General features: G+C 40.3%; 1 protein-coding gene across 1 annotated transcript in view; it reads right to left on the bottom strand.

Annotated features, from left to right (window-relative positions):
* Positions 1 to 2,293: 2,293 nt before the first annotated feature.
* Positions 2,294 to 14,651, bottom strand: part of RAPGEF5 (Rap guanine nucleotide exchange factor (GEF) 5) — a gene marked incomplete at its 5' end in the record, with an annotated part of 33,753 nt that continues 21,395 nt past the window's right edge. The window contains 4 exons of the mRNA XM_009084888.1: positions 2,294 to 3,093; positions 6,468 to 6,522; positions 11,045 to 11,109; positions 14,239 to 14,326. Coding sequence (XP_009083136.1) covers positions 2,975 to 3,093; positions 6,468 to 6,522; positions 11,045 to 11,109; positions 14,239 to 14,326 — 327 coding nt within the window. The remainder of the gene's footprint in view (positions 3,094 to 6,467; positions 6,523 to 11,044; positions 11,110 to 14,238; positions 14,327 to 14,651) is intronic.

The raw sequence follows: 14,651 nt of genomic DNA, 5'->3' as shown, positions 1-14,651 counted from the left end.
CTAAATTTATTGCAACAAAATCCCACATCAAAGAGGTATAAAGTGACCCAGCTTGTTCCTTTGTTCTAATTACTCCTTCTAGCTACTAAATAAATATATGCAGAGTATTTAAACCCAGATGTGATTGTGATAAACTGAATTTACAAGATTTATAGATTTTTAATCTATATAACCTAATTGTACTATTGAAGGATGTAAAAAAAATAAAATAAAATCACCCAGTATCACCAGCGCTGGACCCTGGCAGAGGCTGTACAGTCTTGCACTTCTCTTCTTCTACAGGGTTTACTTCTAGTTCTTCACCCAACCACCACACCTTCAAACTGCTTGCCAGTCTGCAGTAAAGCTCTGCAATACTTCACCTGTTGAATGAAGACTCTGATGGGCCTTTTTTTAATTAGACATATTAGCTACAGGTTTGGGCCTTTCCTTTATGGTAACAGTTACAAAGTCCATACTTTCAACGTGAAGTTGGTGCAGCCATGTTGGACCCCCAGACCAGAAATTTATATCCAAGTTACACAGGCCACTCTAAAAATTAGTTTGTAAAGTTATAACTAGTAGCCTAATTAGCCACAACACAGATAACAAGGTTAATGGTGGCTATGTGCCTTCAAACTGATTTTAAGCCAGCTGCAAGGGGTAGACAACACGTGATTTGATGTGAAATTACAGTGATGCAGATAGCCAACACCTCTGCTGGCTCAAAGCCTATTGGTATGAGTTAACCCACCCCTACAGTTCATTTTGAACTGACATAGTGAGGAGCCTTCAAGGTAGCTCTAGCAGGCTTTCAAATCAAAGCCTGAGCACAGTCACCTCTTTCTTTTCTTTTTTTTTTTTTTTTCCTTCTCCTTTATTTTTGTCTCCCTGTCTTTCACTCTTCTCTGGCACTGCTGCTGCTTCATCAGTGGTAACTACCAAAACTATCACAGAGCCAACTGCAGTGAACTGAGAAACAGCCCCACTTTCTCACCCTGAATACCTTCGAATGCTCCCTCTCCCGCAGATTTCCAGAGAACAACCTGTGGACTAGAGTGTTAAACCGTATGAGCTGAAGCATGCAGGCTCCTAAAATAATGCCACAGGAAAAGAAAATTCACAAGGGGGAGCTCAAAACCCAGGAAACCATCCAGGTAATGCGGCTAGGGTGGGAATTCTGAGGGCTGTAGCCCGAGGAAGAACTGCAATCACACTAGCAACAAAATAGTATCTAGTTTGTGTTCTTACACTACAAAAAGCAATCCACCACAGCTAGTATCTTCATCTGAACAGTTTTGGTCTGTTTGCACAAAAGAGTTATTTACAGTATGTGCAGTCACATCTACAGAAGAACATAGGAAATATTTACTCCATGGCCAGCAAGAGTTTATTTTTTTTTTTCCTTTTTACTGGGTAAAAAGATGACTTTTTTTCTAAAAAAAAGAAATCATATAGTATTTGATAATACCAAAGTACAAGCAAATACATTTCTGAAACATCTGTTTCCTTTACAATAGATCTATACAATATTTCACAAATGGGAAAACCGAATGCATCCTACAGATTCCCCCACAGACTACTTGTTAAAGCTGCTTTTTTTTTCAATCCCTTTAAACCAGAGATAACACAACGATGAAGAGCATGCTACTCCAGTATTCCCACATTTTAGTAAAGGAGCATTTTCTTGGAAGCCTTCCTCATGTGGAAAACATACAACAGAGATGGGTAAGCAATGCAATGCATCCTCCCTGCTCTGCAAAGGGACCGTCCCCGTGAGTCAGTGTACAAACACGTGCTACACTGCGCAGCACTCTGCACATCGCCTGCAGCACTCACCAGATTATTTCAGGTGAACTTCTTAGCACTGAAAACCAGAGCTACAGTGATGGTGGTGCTCAAGATGTAGGTCAGCTGTAGACAAGACTTTAGAAATGCTGCCTTAGTACATGCCCAGATGTAGTACTTTCAGCTGTGTGAGAACTGGCTAGGTGAGCGATGTGAGAGGGACAAGAGCAGCAAAGGGGCCCTGATGCTGAGAGCCTGGTGTGTACAGTGGTACCCTACAAGGTGTACCTTTTTCTTTACAAACTAGAAGCATGTGAAAGTTAGGTGAAGTTTTACCTGCTGATATGGTGCTTGCAGGAGGTGAGTTAGGAATGTAGGTGGATATAGGCATTGCCTCTGAATCGACACCAAGGAGGCTGTAATCCAAGCAGAAATAGCTCCTGCTATAATAGTTTTTAACTGCAGGAGCCAGTGCTAAATCTGAGATAACTGAAAAGGAAGAAAATAATGTATTTTCAGTATACAAACAATTGTGTCCATAAATTGCAACAAATGGAATGGCTCTTACAGTGTGTTTTATAAAGCAGATTCTTAAAGGGGCCATAACAATGTCAACTGTTTACTGCTGACCTCCACATCACGACACACTCTTGAGTTTCAGCTGGTTGTGCTGCCTTGTTATATTCCCATTTTTGGTTGTTTGCACTTATCTCAAATACGATGTTCCACTGGAATCATGGGAGCTGCACAGATTACACAGTATTTTTTGGCAACAGTACTTTGGCAGCCTTGAATTAGTGAGGTACATACTGTGGTGAACTGGGAATCAGTCCCCTCGTGGCATGTTGCTTGCTGAAATGTTTTGCTGCTGTGACATGATCATTCCTTTGATTCTAATACTGGCAGAATCTGCATTGAAAGCTACACTGGACCAAACAATATTTTCACAGAAACCAAGCTCCTGAGCTCAAAGGATGCTGCTCCACTCCCTCATGTGTTGGTGACCAGCAAAAATGGCACCAAAGCTTGCACTGCAACTCTGTGAGCAGCTCCTTTGCTGGCTCTTGCCTGATTTTCCTGCGCATGTTGTGTGAGCTACTGATAAAACTCAGTAAACCGTTCTTATATAGGGAAGCAACATGCTTGGCATAAACATTCACTTAATTCAAAGTGCTGCAGTTACAAGGTTATATGAAGCTGTGTACGCTCACACTCGCGGCTCTATCCTGTGAGAAAGCTCAAACAGAGCTTGCTGGTTGTCGATGACATGCAGGTGATGGACGTATGGCTTCAGCTCATGATGCTCTTTCGAAGGAACTTCATTGCCTGCAAGACAGAAGAAAGGGGATGGATCAGAAAGCCACGCCTTGTCTGCTTCTCCTTCCTATGTTACAAAGTCACTGGTGTGACACCCGTCAGGTGCTAGACAGTCACAAGAAAGACAGCCAGTAATCCAAAGAATTTGCTGTGTAAGTGCAAAGCATGAGGTAACAGCTAGATAGAGACAAGGGAAGGAAAAAAAAATAATCAGTAATGCTGGGCAGACAGCATGCATAACGGAGGGACAAGTGGACAGCAAGAATCTGACTCTTCCCAAGGGGAAGATTTACTCCTGCTGGCAGTACATCCCCTGTAAGGGTGGTTCATGGGTTCCTTTGTGCCACTCTGGCAGCACAATGGGACCTTGAGCAGGGGTGGGCAACACAGCCTGTAGCTTCTAAAAAATCTTAACACAAGTTCACAAGACAGTAGGCCCTGGATGATTTTCTTCAGAGCCAGTGAAAGGTGACAGCACAGCAGATGGATACGAAACCTCTTCAAAGCTTCTCTGACAGGCTCCTGCATTTTGATCTGTTATGCTTTTGATTTCTGATCTAGTAACAGAGACAAGAGTCATGCTGTCATTTCATGGGAGTTTACACAGCAAGAGGAATTAGCTGTGTAACAGACAAATTGAAAGGTGGCTTGAATAGCAGATGTTCTCTGTTACAAGCTTTTTGCCCGACATGGGCTTGTGGGAACTGCTGCCTGTGAAACCCTCCAGCACGGCTGGTACCAGCAGAAGTGGCAGTGGAAAAGCTAAGCCCATGACCAAGAGATCCAACAAGAAAGATGGAGAAAGCAACATTGCTAATTGCTGACAAATAGGCAAAGGTTGGAGAGCTCAATTCTAGTCCATGTCCTCAAGGAATTTTTAATAGTATTACCATAAATTGAAAAAGAAAACCTCTCAAAATTGCCTGAACCAATCTGCTTAACTCACACACTCCCTCCCTCTCCTTTGTCTCATCATCATCCTTCACGCTCTCCAGCTATATGAGAAGGTTTCTAGGAACCAACCATCCCACTTGTTTCTGAAGCTACATGATGCTGTGTGGGCAACATGGGATGTGAATGCAGCCAGTTTTGCATGTGGCTGTTAATGGAGCTCTTTGGGCAGCTATTTTAAAGAGCTATTTCAGAGCAGCCATCTAACTTAAGCAATGTGGAGAGAACAGGACAATGTGATAAATCTGTGTCAGGATACAGAAGTGACCTTTTAGTTCTGAGGGAATAGGAGCCCAGCAGCTCTGCTGAACATACTGAAAAACATTTGTATTACTCATTAACACCTAAAATGACAAAAGCTTGAATTATGTTATTTTCTCAGGCTGCTTTGCCTGGTTTTGGAAATGCTCTTATTTGTTTTCCAGATTTAGGATATAAACGTGTTATTTCCATTTAAAAGGCATTTCAGTCTTACTTGGAACCTAACCAGTTTCTAATCCAGAAACACTTTGGCCTGCAAGTTTAATACACATGATACAGTTCATAAACAATAATAATATTCCTTGCTTAGTTTTGTTTGAATTCTTTCCTACAATGAGATGCCTGCTGCTCTTAGGCCAATCTGGGAATTGATGCAGTAGAAAGATTCACATTCCTGAGAGCAAAATAAGCCCACTAGAAAAGGAAACTGTCCATAAAGTCTCAATAAATATTCAGTGAATTCATTTCATGCCTAAACGAATTTAAGAAAAAAAAAAAGTGCCTACAGGGATGTCTGTATAAGCTGCTTTTTAAATGCCAGCTTCACAATAAATCAAGTCTGTTGTAAAATAAAATAATCACGTACTTCAAACCACCAGATTATATGATAAATCTCAGGTATTAACCTTGGATTTATATTGCAAGACTTACAAAACCACTTGGAATAAAAAAAAGGCAAAAACAAAATGCAAGATGTGCAGAGAAGGTGCAAAAAACCCCTCACATCATTAAAAGGAACCAGTGCTACATTTTATAATGCCAAATAAGAGACATTTTAACTTATAGAGACATGGTTTGGAATAATCAATGTTTGCTTCAGTATCTGAATAAAAACAAAAGGCCCATCTTGCTCCTTCTCTCCCTTTCCCTCTCATATATATCTCAAAATAACACAAGAACCATAATACTGAGCAGTCTTTGTTTAAAAATAAGACTGCACATACGCATGGTAATTCTACAGAACAAATGTTCAGCAAAGCTCTTAAAAGTACCTATGATTCTCCAAGGTACCTGGATTTATAGACAAAATTATTACCATTCTTTTTGTTAGAGTCCATGCTGACAGCTGCTGAAAGTTCAGCTGGAAAAAAAAGAAATAATTCAATCTCTATTATCCCCAAGGCTGCAGCACAGTTCTGAACTTCTCTTTGAAAAAGGGGTTTTAGTGGCTTCAATAAATGACATGTTTAGTGGGTTTGGCTTAAAAACTAACCACTTCCTAAAGTAGTGTTATGTGTGTCCCCTTCCTGTATTTAACCTCTATGCAGAGAATAAGAAGCAGTGAGAAGGAAAAAAAACAAGGTTTCTCCTCTGTGAGCAGCAGAACAAAGTGAGCTGGGGTCTTCTGGCATGATCCCTTAGGGTTGGAGTCTCTGGTGGCTAATAAGGCAGAAACAAAACAAAAAAAGCAACCCAAAATAGGTCTTCTGTGCAGCTGAGGCACTCACGACTGTTTGCATCAGCATAGATCCTTCAGTGTCTAAAGCAGGCAGATCTCTACTTGCAGCTTCCCCTAGCACAGGGGATTCCAAGTTCCCCTAACACAACCCCCTCATTTTTTTCCTACTCTGCTACTTTGATGAAACCCACAGGACCTTTGTACCTTCAAGACTTCTACAATTTTGTGAAATGTCCTTAAGAACCCAAACTATGCAAGCAATTGCTCTTGGTGAAGAGCTGTGTGAAATGCTGTGGTGATGAATACCATCATCTAGCTACCGGAAGCCAAGACAGCTGTGAATCCATTACCAAAACACACAGACTAGCAAGAGACTGAGCTAACTCAGTTATAGCTGGGAAAAGGAGAAACAGCCACATACACCAGAAGCCTCCATTATTAAGTGCAGCTGGCACAGATCTTACACAGGGTTTTGAAGTGCTGGTAATTTTTGCAGGAAAACAATTTATTAAAATTTAGATGCTATTTCTACAAACATTTTGTGAAGTAAATCTTCATCCAAATGTGCTTTCTACTATGTTGTAGAAATGTGGTTTCTACTTCCAACAATGATGCCCCCTCTAGCCAAGTGGTTAAATAATTCTTGACCAGATTTTGCTGCTGTAGTAAGCCTGAGCAACTGGAAAGAAAGCAGGGGGAAAACAAACAAACAAAGGAACAAACCCTCAAGGCTGTACAAAGGCAAAACAAGTAGAAAATTCTGGCTACTCACCAAATTGGTTATTTCTGCAATGTCTCAATGACCGAACAGTATCTGCAATCATGTGCTGCAAAGACAAGGCAAAAACATCAGCGCAAAAACCTGAGACAGATTCTGTCATTAGAAAAGCCTGAAAAGTCTCCTTGGCCTACACTGTACAGCAAAAAAGCAACTGTAGTAATGTAGAAAATGAAGAAAGCAGGAGAAACTTTGCTCTTTATCTTAGTGGTACTATATGATGAAACAGGGTCTGTCTAGATGTCTTATTGATATCACAAAGATTAAATGAGAACAACTCTCTAAGAGCCCATGGAAAGTGATAATGAAAATGCTTATTTTGTTCTAATGACTTTTATTAAACTGAAAGCCTACAGCAGGGAAGTCCTGTGGATTGAGTGGGTGCTTCGGAGTTCAACCTCAGCTTTAGTGCATTATCCAGGGTACTCTGCAGTCTGCAACCTTTCCTTCTGTCTCTACATGTTGTTTAATTAGGCTGTAAGCCTCTCTGTGGCACAGACTACACCCCTTAGCATACACTTGTAAAATGTCTAACACAATCAGGTCCTAGTATCAGCTAGGTAGTTTTCTGCAGTACTATCAGCACCAAAAAGGACCCCATAGCCTAAATGCTGCAGAGAGCAAACACCCTGACATCTCCACAGACACGTACGAAATAAGACCATCCTGTAGGTATGCTATTTTAACAAAAGCTGTTGCTAACAGGGATATTGGATGTTCATGTAGATTAAGCAGAGGAAATAAAAGGTTCAAGTTCATTTTCTCATTCAGGCTCAGGTCTTCAACTTATGAAAACTGGGATTGTTCACTATGTATCACTGAAGTGAGCTCATTTTCACTAGATATTATCCATTAAGTTCTTAAGGCATTACTTTTTTAATTTGACTGCTTCTGTGGTAACTGATTGAAGCAAACTGCACTTGGCAGGAATGATCTAACAGCTCAGGCAAACAGCTCTTCTCACATCTCCCTCTAAAATGATCAGAGGTGGAAAGGATTAACTGACTTGAGCAGAGCATGTTTAAGACCAGAATGATGCAGAACAGCTCATCTCTCAGCACCCTGAGAGTGGCTTACAAGGCCCCTCCACAGAAAAGCTTATCACAAGAGCACATTTAATGGAAACTTCATATTCCTTTCATCAGTGAATCAAAATAATTTTTCTTATTACCCACTGTGCTTCATTTGCCATGAAATCATGCAATCTCTTGTGCTGATGTCCTTGCACTGATTATAATGAAGTTCTAATGAGATGATTTAGATGTCATGATCAATAGTGTGAGTACCGGGAGAGCTACAACTTCTGCCAGTGCTGCTACTGTGATGTCTTCCAGCCAATGCCCTTTGCATTTGGATTTTAGAAGTAAGAGAGACTCCACTATTGCACATATTGTAATTCTTTGATGTTTTTCTCCTTTGTACTCAGTCAGTGTGAGGGTCCATTCGAAGACTGGCTTCCGGAGGTGATGCTTTGGTAAAGGAAGAACCTCTTTGAGTAATTCTTCAAGGAGAATCCCAAATCTCTGACTTTAGTAGTGTAATTTAGGCAATTCTCCCTATTTTCAACTTTCCGGGATCCAATCGTAAAACAGAAAGTCAGCCAATGCATCTGCAAAGCAAATCCTATCTCCTGACTGTTTCAGCAGGTGCTTGCATACTGTTAGTGTGAGTAACTACACATTTCTCGAGGCCTTTCAGCCTACCAGCTACCTCAGATCATTAGCACTGCTTTTACTGAGGACAGCAAAAACTCAGGCTTGGGAGATGCACAGATATATTTAGGGGGTGGGGGTTAAGAACCCTCAGCTGCATGTACACAGTCCTTACAGCTGAAGGCTCGAGGTAAGCAGGTGTTATTGAAAATGGTAATGGCCATTGACCTGTATTTGAGTTTGCTGGAGTGTGGTTAAGACATGTCATTGCTAAGATGTGGCTGATGGCTGACTGGAGAGCAAAACCTGAAGAAGCCACATTTCCGTGAAGCAGCTCAGAAAAAAATTATGGAAATACCTTGAGATGTGACAGTATAAGAACATATTTTCATTTATTCCTTCAGTTTTAGTTAAGGAAGTAGATATGGTACTAAATATCAATCTAACACTATTCCAGACTAGACTTTACCCAAAATGGAGTTAAACAAGTCACTGCAATCCCTTCACCTTTTGCTAAATCTAGGTAACATTCCTGAAAGAAAAGATCATTTCATTTTCTTCCCTTTGCAAATTTCCTTCTTTATATTTCGAATTAACTCTGTCTCCACTGCAATCACATCATGTCAAATCAAGTTCAGTCACGGTAGGATTGTTGAGGTCATGATGGTCTAAGAATATAAACGAAGCAGGGATTGTAGGGAGAAAGAAGATCTTTCATTAAACCAGCTGATATAGTTGGAAACAACAATGGTTCAGACTGACAAGTGCTCCTTCAGGTGAGATGTTTAATGCAGAAATGAAATATTTCAAAATACTGATCCAAATAGAGACACAAGAAACCACCTTTACTTTGAAATTCATAAGTAGGAATTCTACTCATTTATGACAGTGAATAAGTTCCTTCCCCAAAGCAGTAATCTGCTATGGTAGAATAATTCTTTTCTTCTTTTTCTGCAACAACAAATTTGCAGGTGAGGTTCAGTGGCTTGATTCAAGCCAAGCAGGACTCAATGTCAATCCTAATTTTTCTCAGCTAAGGCCAGAAAGTGCTCGGCACACTACAGAACACCAAGGAAGACATTGTTCTTTGGGACAAAGCACTTATAATTAGAAAAGAAACATGGACTGATGAATACGTGATGCATCTTGTTAGTTCATGCCCATTGACTAAATACCTTAACATCCAAAGCAGCCAGTGTAATACCAGTGTACTGCCTGATTTTCCACTACACTGATATTTAAATCTCTCCTAAGCCCCTACTTCCTAAGCTTGCACTATTGCCTGCATTCATATGTACACAGGGCTGCATGAGACAGCATGTTTCTCAGAGCGTGATCTGACTAATAATTTGGAGGAAGTGTCAATCTGAGCAACCCTAGCCTGCCACCATCACCTCAGACTCTCCCCCCTGCCATTTGAAACGCCCATTATCCATTTGAATGGAAAAGGTGAAATCCTGCCTCACAGAAGTCAATTAGCAAAGCTCCCACTGCCTCTGGAGACACAAGTGACAGAAAGGACAGGAATTCTTACCCATACATTCAATATATACATGATTAAACAACAACCAAACAAACAAAGTCTGGCTAAGTCTGTAAAAAGAATTAGATTCTATATACTCACTAAATAAATATATGGGCCAGTGGGGGGATTTTAGTAACAATTATTGTGCATCAAGGGCTAGTTTAATTTACATGTTAATTGGATGTACTTCCAAGAGGCAATGAAGAAGAACATGCTAATGAGTTTTATGCAAACACCTAAAGGTCAAACATTTAATGGACTTGGGACAAAAAAACCTTTCATTAAATGCAAATCAGTGTTCTTGTAAACTCTGCTACGAGAAAAGGTACAGAAATCAAATAGAAAACCGAAAAAAAAAGGAGCTCAGGTTCAAAAGTCAAAGTCTACAAGTGCTTGCAAGTTGAAAGACAATGTACACTATGACAGGATGTGAAAATAAGTTCAACATCAGGTTCATGAATAACTCCATGGTGGCATGTTCATTCTTAAACAAATGTAAAAACACAGAGAAAATAGTTGGGAACAATTCACCAGGCACAGCCATCTGAACTAACAGTCCCAAGGCATACCTAGAGCAACTGAGAAAAAAGGTTTGGTTTCTTGATCAAATACTACAGCCAATAAAAAAAAAGAAATCCAAATTTCTTTACTCCAGATATATATTCAGATATATAGACTTTGGCTTTCAGTGCCACAAAAATGTTATTAGCAAAAAAAAAGTATACATATTAGGGAAATCGAACCTCTATAAGTAATATTATGCCAGAGCAGACGTCATATGATGTCTAGAGTGAATGTGGCCAAAGATAGAATGCCAGTAAGTGCCATTATGCATAAAAGTTGCAAAAGTGATATTTATAGTCAGTTTAATTCATATTTCAGGCATTATCTTCTTCATCACCTAACCTAATAAAAAATTTCACTTTCATTTAAGATCCCTGGAATTACTATGCCAGTGTCAGGTGATACACTAGAGGAACCTTTTCTTAAGTGATAAACTAGAGAAGCCTTAAGGGAAAAAAAGGAAAGGAAACATAATTCATAGAAAGCTGAAGCAGGAGAACTTAACTGATAAGAATTAGTCCATGAGGTGGTGGAAAGGAATAGATCTCACTAGGTAAAGGAAAGGAGTGGACTTTGTGGCAGTGATGATGGTCATTACTTGCTTAGTCAATTTACAGAGAAATGGAGGAGAAAAGAGTGAGAAGAGAGAGAAACAGCAGAAAAGGGCAGGAGATATGTTGGCTGGTTTATCTTGCTTGTTCTTTTTTACCCCTGTTTATTTCTTCCGGATTCAGCCAGAAGAAAACTTTTTCATCTTACAAGGTAAGGAAGGGAAAGGGAAGAAGAGAATGTGAATCTTTTGAAAAACAGGAAGGACAAAATTAGCTTACCAGTTTTTCAAAATTAACAAGGTTATCCAGAAACGTTTTATTTCCTTCGTGGATGAAGGTTACATCTGGGGAAAAAAAAAGGAAAAGTAAGTACTTTTCATGGCTTTGTTGTTTCATACAAAGAAATTAAATGGCTAAACATCAATAAAAACAAAAAGAAAATATCCCATTAAGGACTGACACAATACCTTCTAATAGTGGAATAAAAGCCTGGCCTAATGATGACATGTAGAGATTATTAGATAACAACACTACATACACATTGTAACAAGAGTATTTTCAAGTGAGAGCACAGATTCTTTATTAAGCCTGATCTGTGTAACTTCTGGGGTGCATAACAGAGGATGGTTGGGGGCAGGGGAGGGGCATCCCGAGGGATGGCCCTGCATGGCATGCCTGCTCTCCACACCCTGTTGCACAGATCCAGACGTGCAGCACATGGCTGTGCCTAGGCTGAGCCAAGAGCTTCATGAGGGCAAAGCTACTAAATGCTGGAGCTGGCTCTGACATCCCTTCATCTCTCTCTGAGACACAATGACTCTGAAGTCGTCCCCAGAGACATGGGCTGCAGCAATGGCCAGTCAGAGAGGTTAAACACAAGCCACTAAACTGAAGTTCAAAGCCTCGAAATCAGCGTTATGGCTAGGGAAAAACACTTCTATGCAGTGTTGTTGGAGAGAATTTGCAAAGGCAACAGAAAGGTCAGAGGAAAAGGAAAAGGTCTATATTTGGCTCCAGGATGAGAACTGAACACAGTGTAACTGCAGGAGGGGAATATCAGGCGAGATAAATGCTGCCAAGTTAAGATTACAATTAAAACAGTAACTTAAGGTCATTTTCTCTGTTTTTCTAATACATATTAGGTCAGAAGTGAGACCTACCTTGGACATTAAGTACCAAGAACATGAATAGATTCCCTGTGGGGATGGAAGCTCTGACTTCAACAGTGCATTATCCAGGTTACTGAAAATGCTAGCAGAAGCACCACCACCATGGCCCTATCAGCCGTCTCCTGGATGTGTGGGTACCCAGGAGTGCCAGGAGGAGACAGCACTATTGTAATGAGATGGCACTCCAATACCCTTACTTCTTGCAGTTGTGTCTGCCAGCAGGAAAAAGGCACACAGTAAACGGGACATGTCTCCCTCTCAGCAGAGATGACAACCTCCAGTCCTTCAGTCTAACCGTGCGTCTCAGCATTTCTCCTCTGCTCATCTCTAGGACTCTCTCTGATGCTCACATGTACCCTGTGGTTTTGGGGGATTTTAGGACTGAAAACCTGCAGCAGATGCTAGGAGATGCTTTGTCTTACACACAGCCCCCCACTGCCCCACAACTTCATCCTGCCTTAAAACAGCCCACCTGATTTACTTCCTCGGGTTTCAAAGACTCACTCTGTGCCTGAAGGACATTTTGTAACTGCCTGGAACTGAAATGCTAACAGCTTCATATGCTGCCCCTGGGCTGCATCCTAAAAATCGGGGGAAAGGAGGGAGCAGGACCCTCTGCACCTCCTCTGCTAGGCTGCTTTGGGGCACCCAGGGAAAGGGACAGAGAAAGGACATGACTTCAGGACACAGGCATTGCTTTTCTCTATATCAATGCAGTTAAAAACTGTCCATCACTACTAATGAAAAACTTATACTGGAAGCAGAAATTTCCACACAGCTTTTTAAGTCAATGACAGCAATGTGTATATCTCTGAGGGCAGAAGGAACAGAAATTTGCTTTGCGGCCAACAACTAAGAGTCTAGATAAATTCAGTGGAGCAGAAAATTGCATCTGAACTAGGCTGTAAGGGTATATCACAGTATTTTATTACACATTTGAAAAATCTGCCTGATTTTCAAAAGCTGTGTCTGTGTGCTGTGAGAGCTCCACATTTAAATTTAATTAACTTTTAAAAGGGCACTCTAAAGTTATTTTTCATAATTAAAGAATTTTCTTTTTTTTTCTTGAAACTACTTTTGTTCCTCTTGGGTTCAAATACAGTAATTTGTTCAGTTATTAATGATTTCTATGCTATCTATGCCTGTTTTATTGGTCTTGGAAATAACCTTAATACAAACATCTTTGATACAGAATAAAGTCCTTTGAACTGCACTAGATTTTGGGAATTACCAACCTTGGCAGCATCTCCTTATGGACCCCTGTATTGAAGGAAATTACTGCTTTAATTTCAAAGTCTCCTTGTTATCTCCAACACATGGTAAAGACATGAGCACTGTTTACATGCATGTTCTTATACACCACATTGTAGTGCTGTGCAAACACCATTGCTACAAGAGAGTTGTTTATGTTTGCTGCCTTTGTTTGCAGGCAAAACATACTCCAGAACACTTCCAATATACAGATTTTGAAGCCCTGATAATTGTATCCACCTGAATTAATGCAAACTCCTTTGATGTGTGCAAAGAGGGGAAGTGTCTGATGGCTCCTGAACTGTCACCAACTGATCTGGAGAACTGCCTTCAAACATTTTAAACTCACAGCAGCAGCAGCAGGTTGGGATAAGCAGCCTAAAGAGAGCACTTTCAGAATACAGGAATAAACAAATGAGCTTGCCGTGTTCAAAGACAGGGCAATTAATAATTAATGACTCCAAGACAATGGAATATTTTAAATACTTGCCAGTTAATTAGCTGCCCAGATCACTGCATTAGCAAGTGGCTGTATTTCATTTTAATAGATTTTTAAAAAAATAATTTTAGATAGTAGTATTTTATTTATTTCTTTAAGACCGATAAGAGACTAGAAAATCCCCTCCACTGAGGACAGGCAGACAGGGCAGGTTCTGCCTTCAGGGTGACACCAGGGAGGTGAAGCAGGGAGACATCTCCAAACAAGCATGTCAGAGCAGCAGTGACTGAGGCCACTGGGGCAGGTGCACATAGCACAGCTGCTCAGCCCATTCAGGGACTTGCAGGGTCTCACTTCCCCACTGAAGAGGATGTGGCCAAAGCAATGGCACACACCTCTATCCACTCCTGACAGGACAGTATTAAGTTTGAAAACATGTGTGAGTATTGGCATTTTCCCCCTGTCTTAATAGGCAGCTGTTTATTATCCAGACCAAGAGTTATCTCGTAGATACCACTATATCTATCACATACTTATCTTAAGACCAACTGAAGGAAAAATCACCTTACACTTATTTTAATTAACAATGAAGAGCAGCCAAGCTTTAACATTACCTTTCAGAAGTAAGGGCATGAAGGGGATTTTCGGAGATTTCATTTTCTTGAATGCATCTCTGTAAGCTTTGTGATTCAGAGAAGGGTCCTACAAAACCATTTGAGTAATAGAGAGAAAAATCAATAGGCTATAAAAAGAGCAATTCTAAATCCATTACAGGCTTATGATCTGAACATGATTTAGATATAAAAGGTTTCTTTGGGAAACAAGGTAGCTAAAGGTTTTCTAAGCTAAGTGACATGCTAAACTGAACAGGAAACAAACAGTGAAAGGAACAAAAGCAATTATGTTCTTCTAGATGAAGACTGTGAAAATGGGAGTAAGCTGCAGAATAAATTCACTTGGACTGCTCTGTAATTCCCCCACAAATTTCTATTAGCAAAATCTCCTACTATTTAGCACAAAATTTATC

Source organism: Acanthisitta chloris, unplaced genomic scaffold, assembly GCF_000695815.1.
Source record: "Acanthisitta chloris isolate BGI_N310 unplaced genomic scaffold, ASM69581v1 scaffold17991, whole genome shotgun sequence".
In the NCBI taxonomy this organism is placed as follows: Eukaryota; Metazoa; Chordata; class Aves; order Passeriformes; family Acanthisittidae; genus Acanthisitta; species Acanthisitta chloris.
Note: the sequence above shows the minus strand (reverse complement) of the source record. Positions and strands in the feature narration are given on the sequence as shown.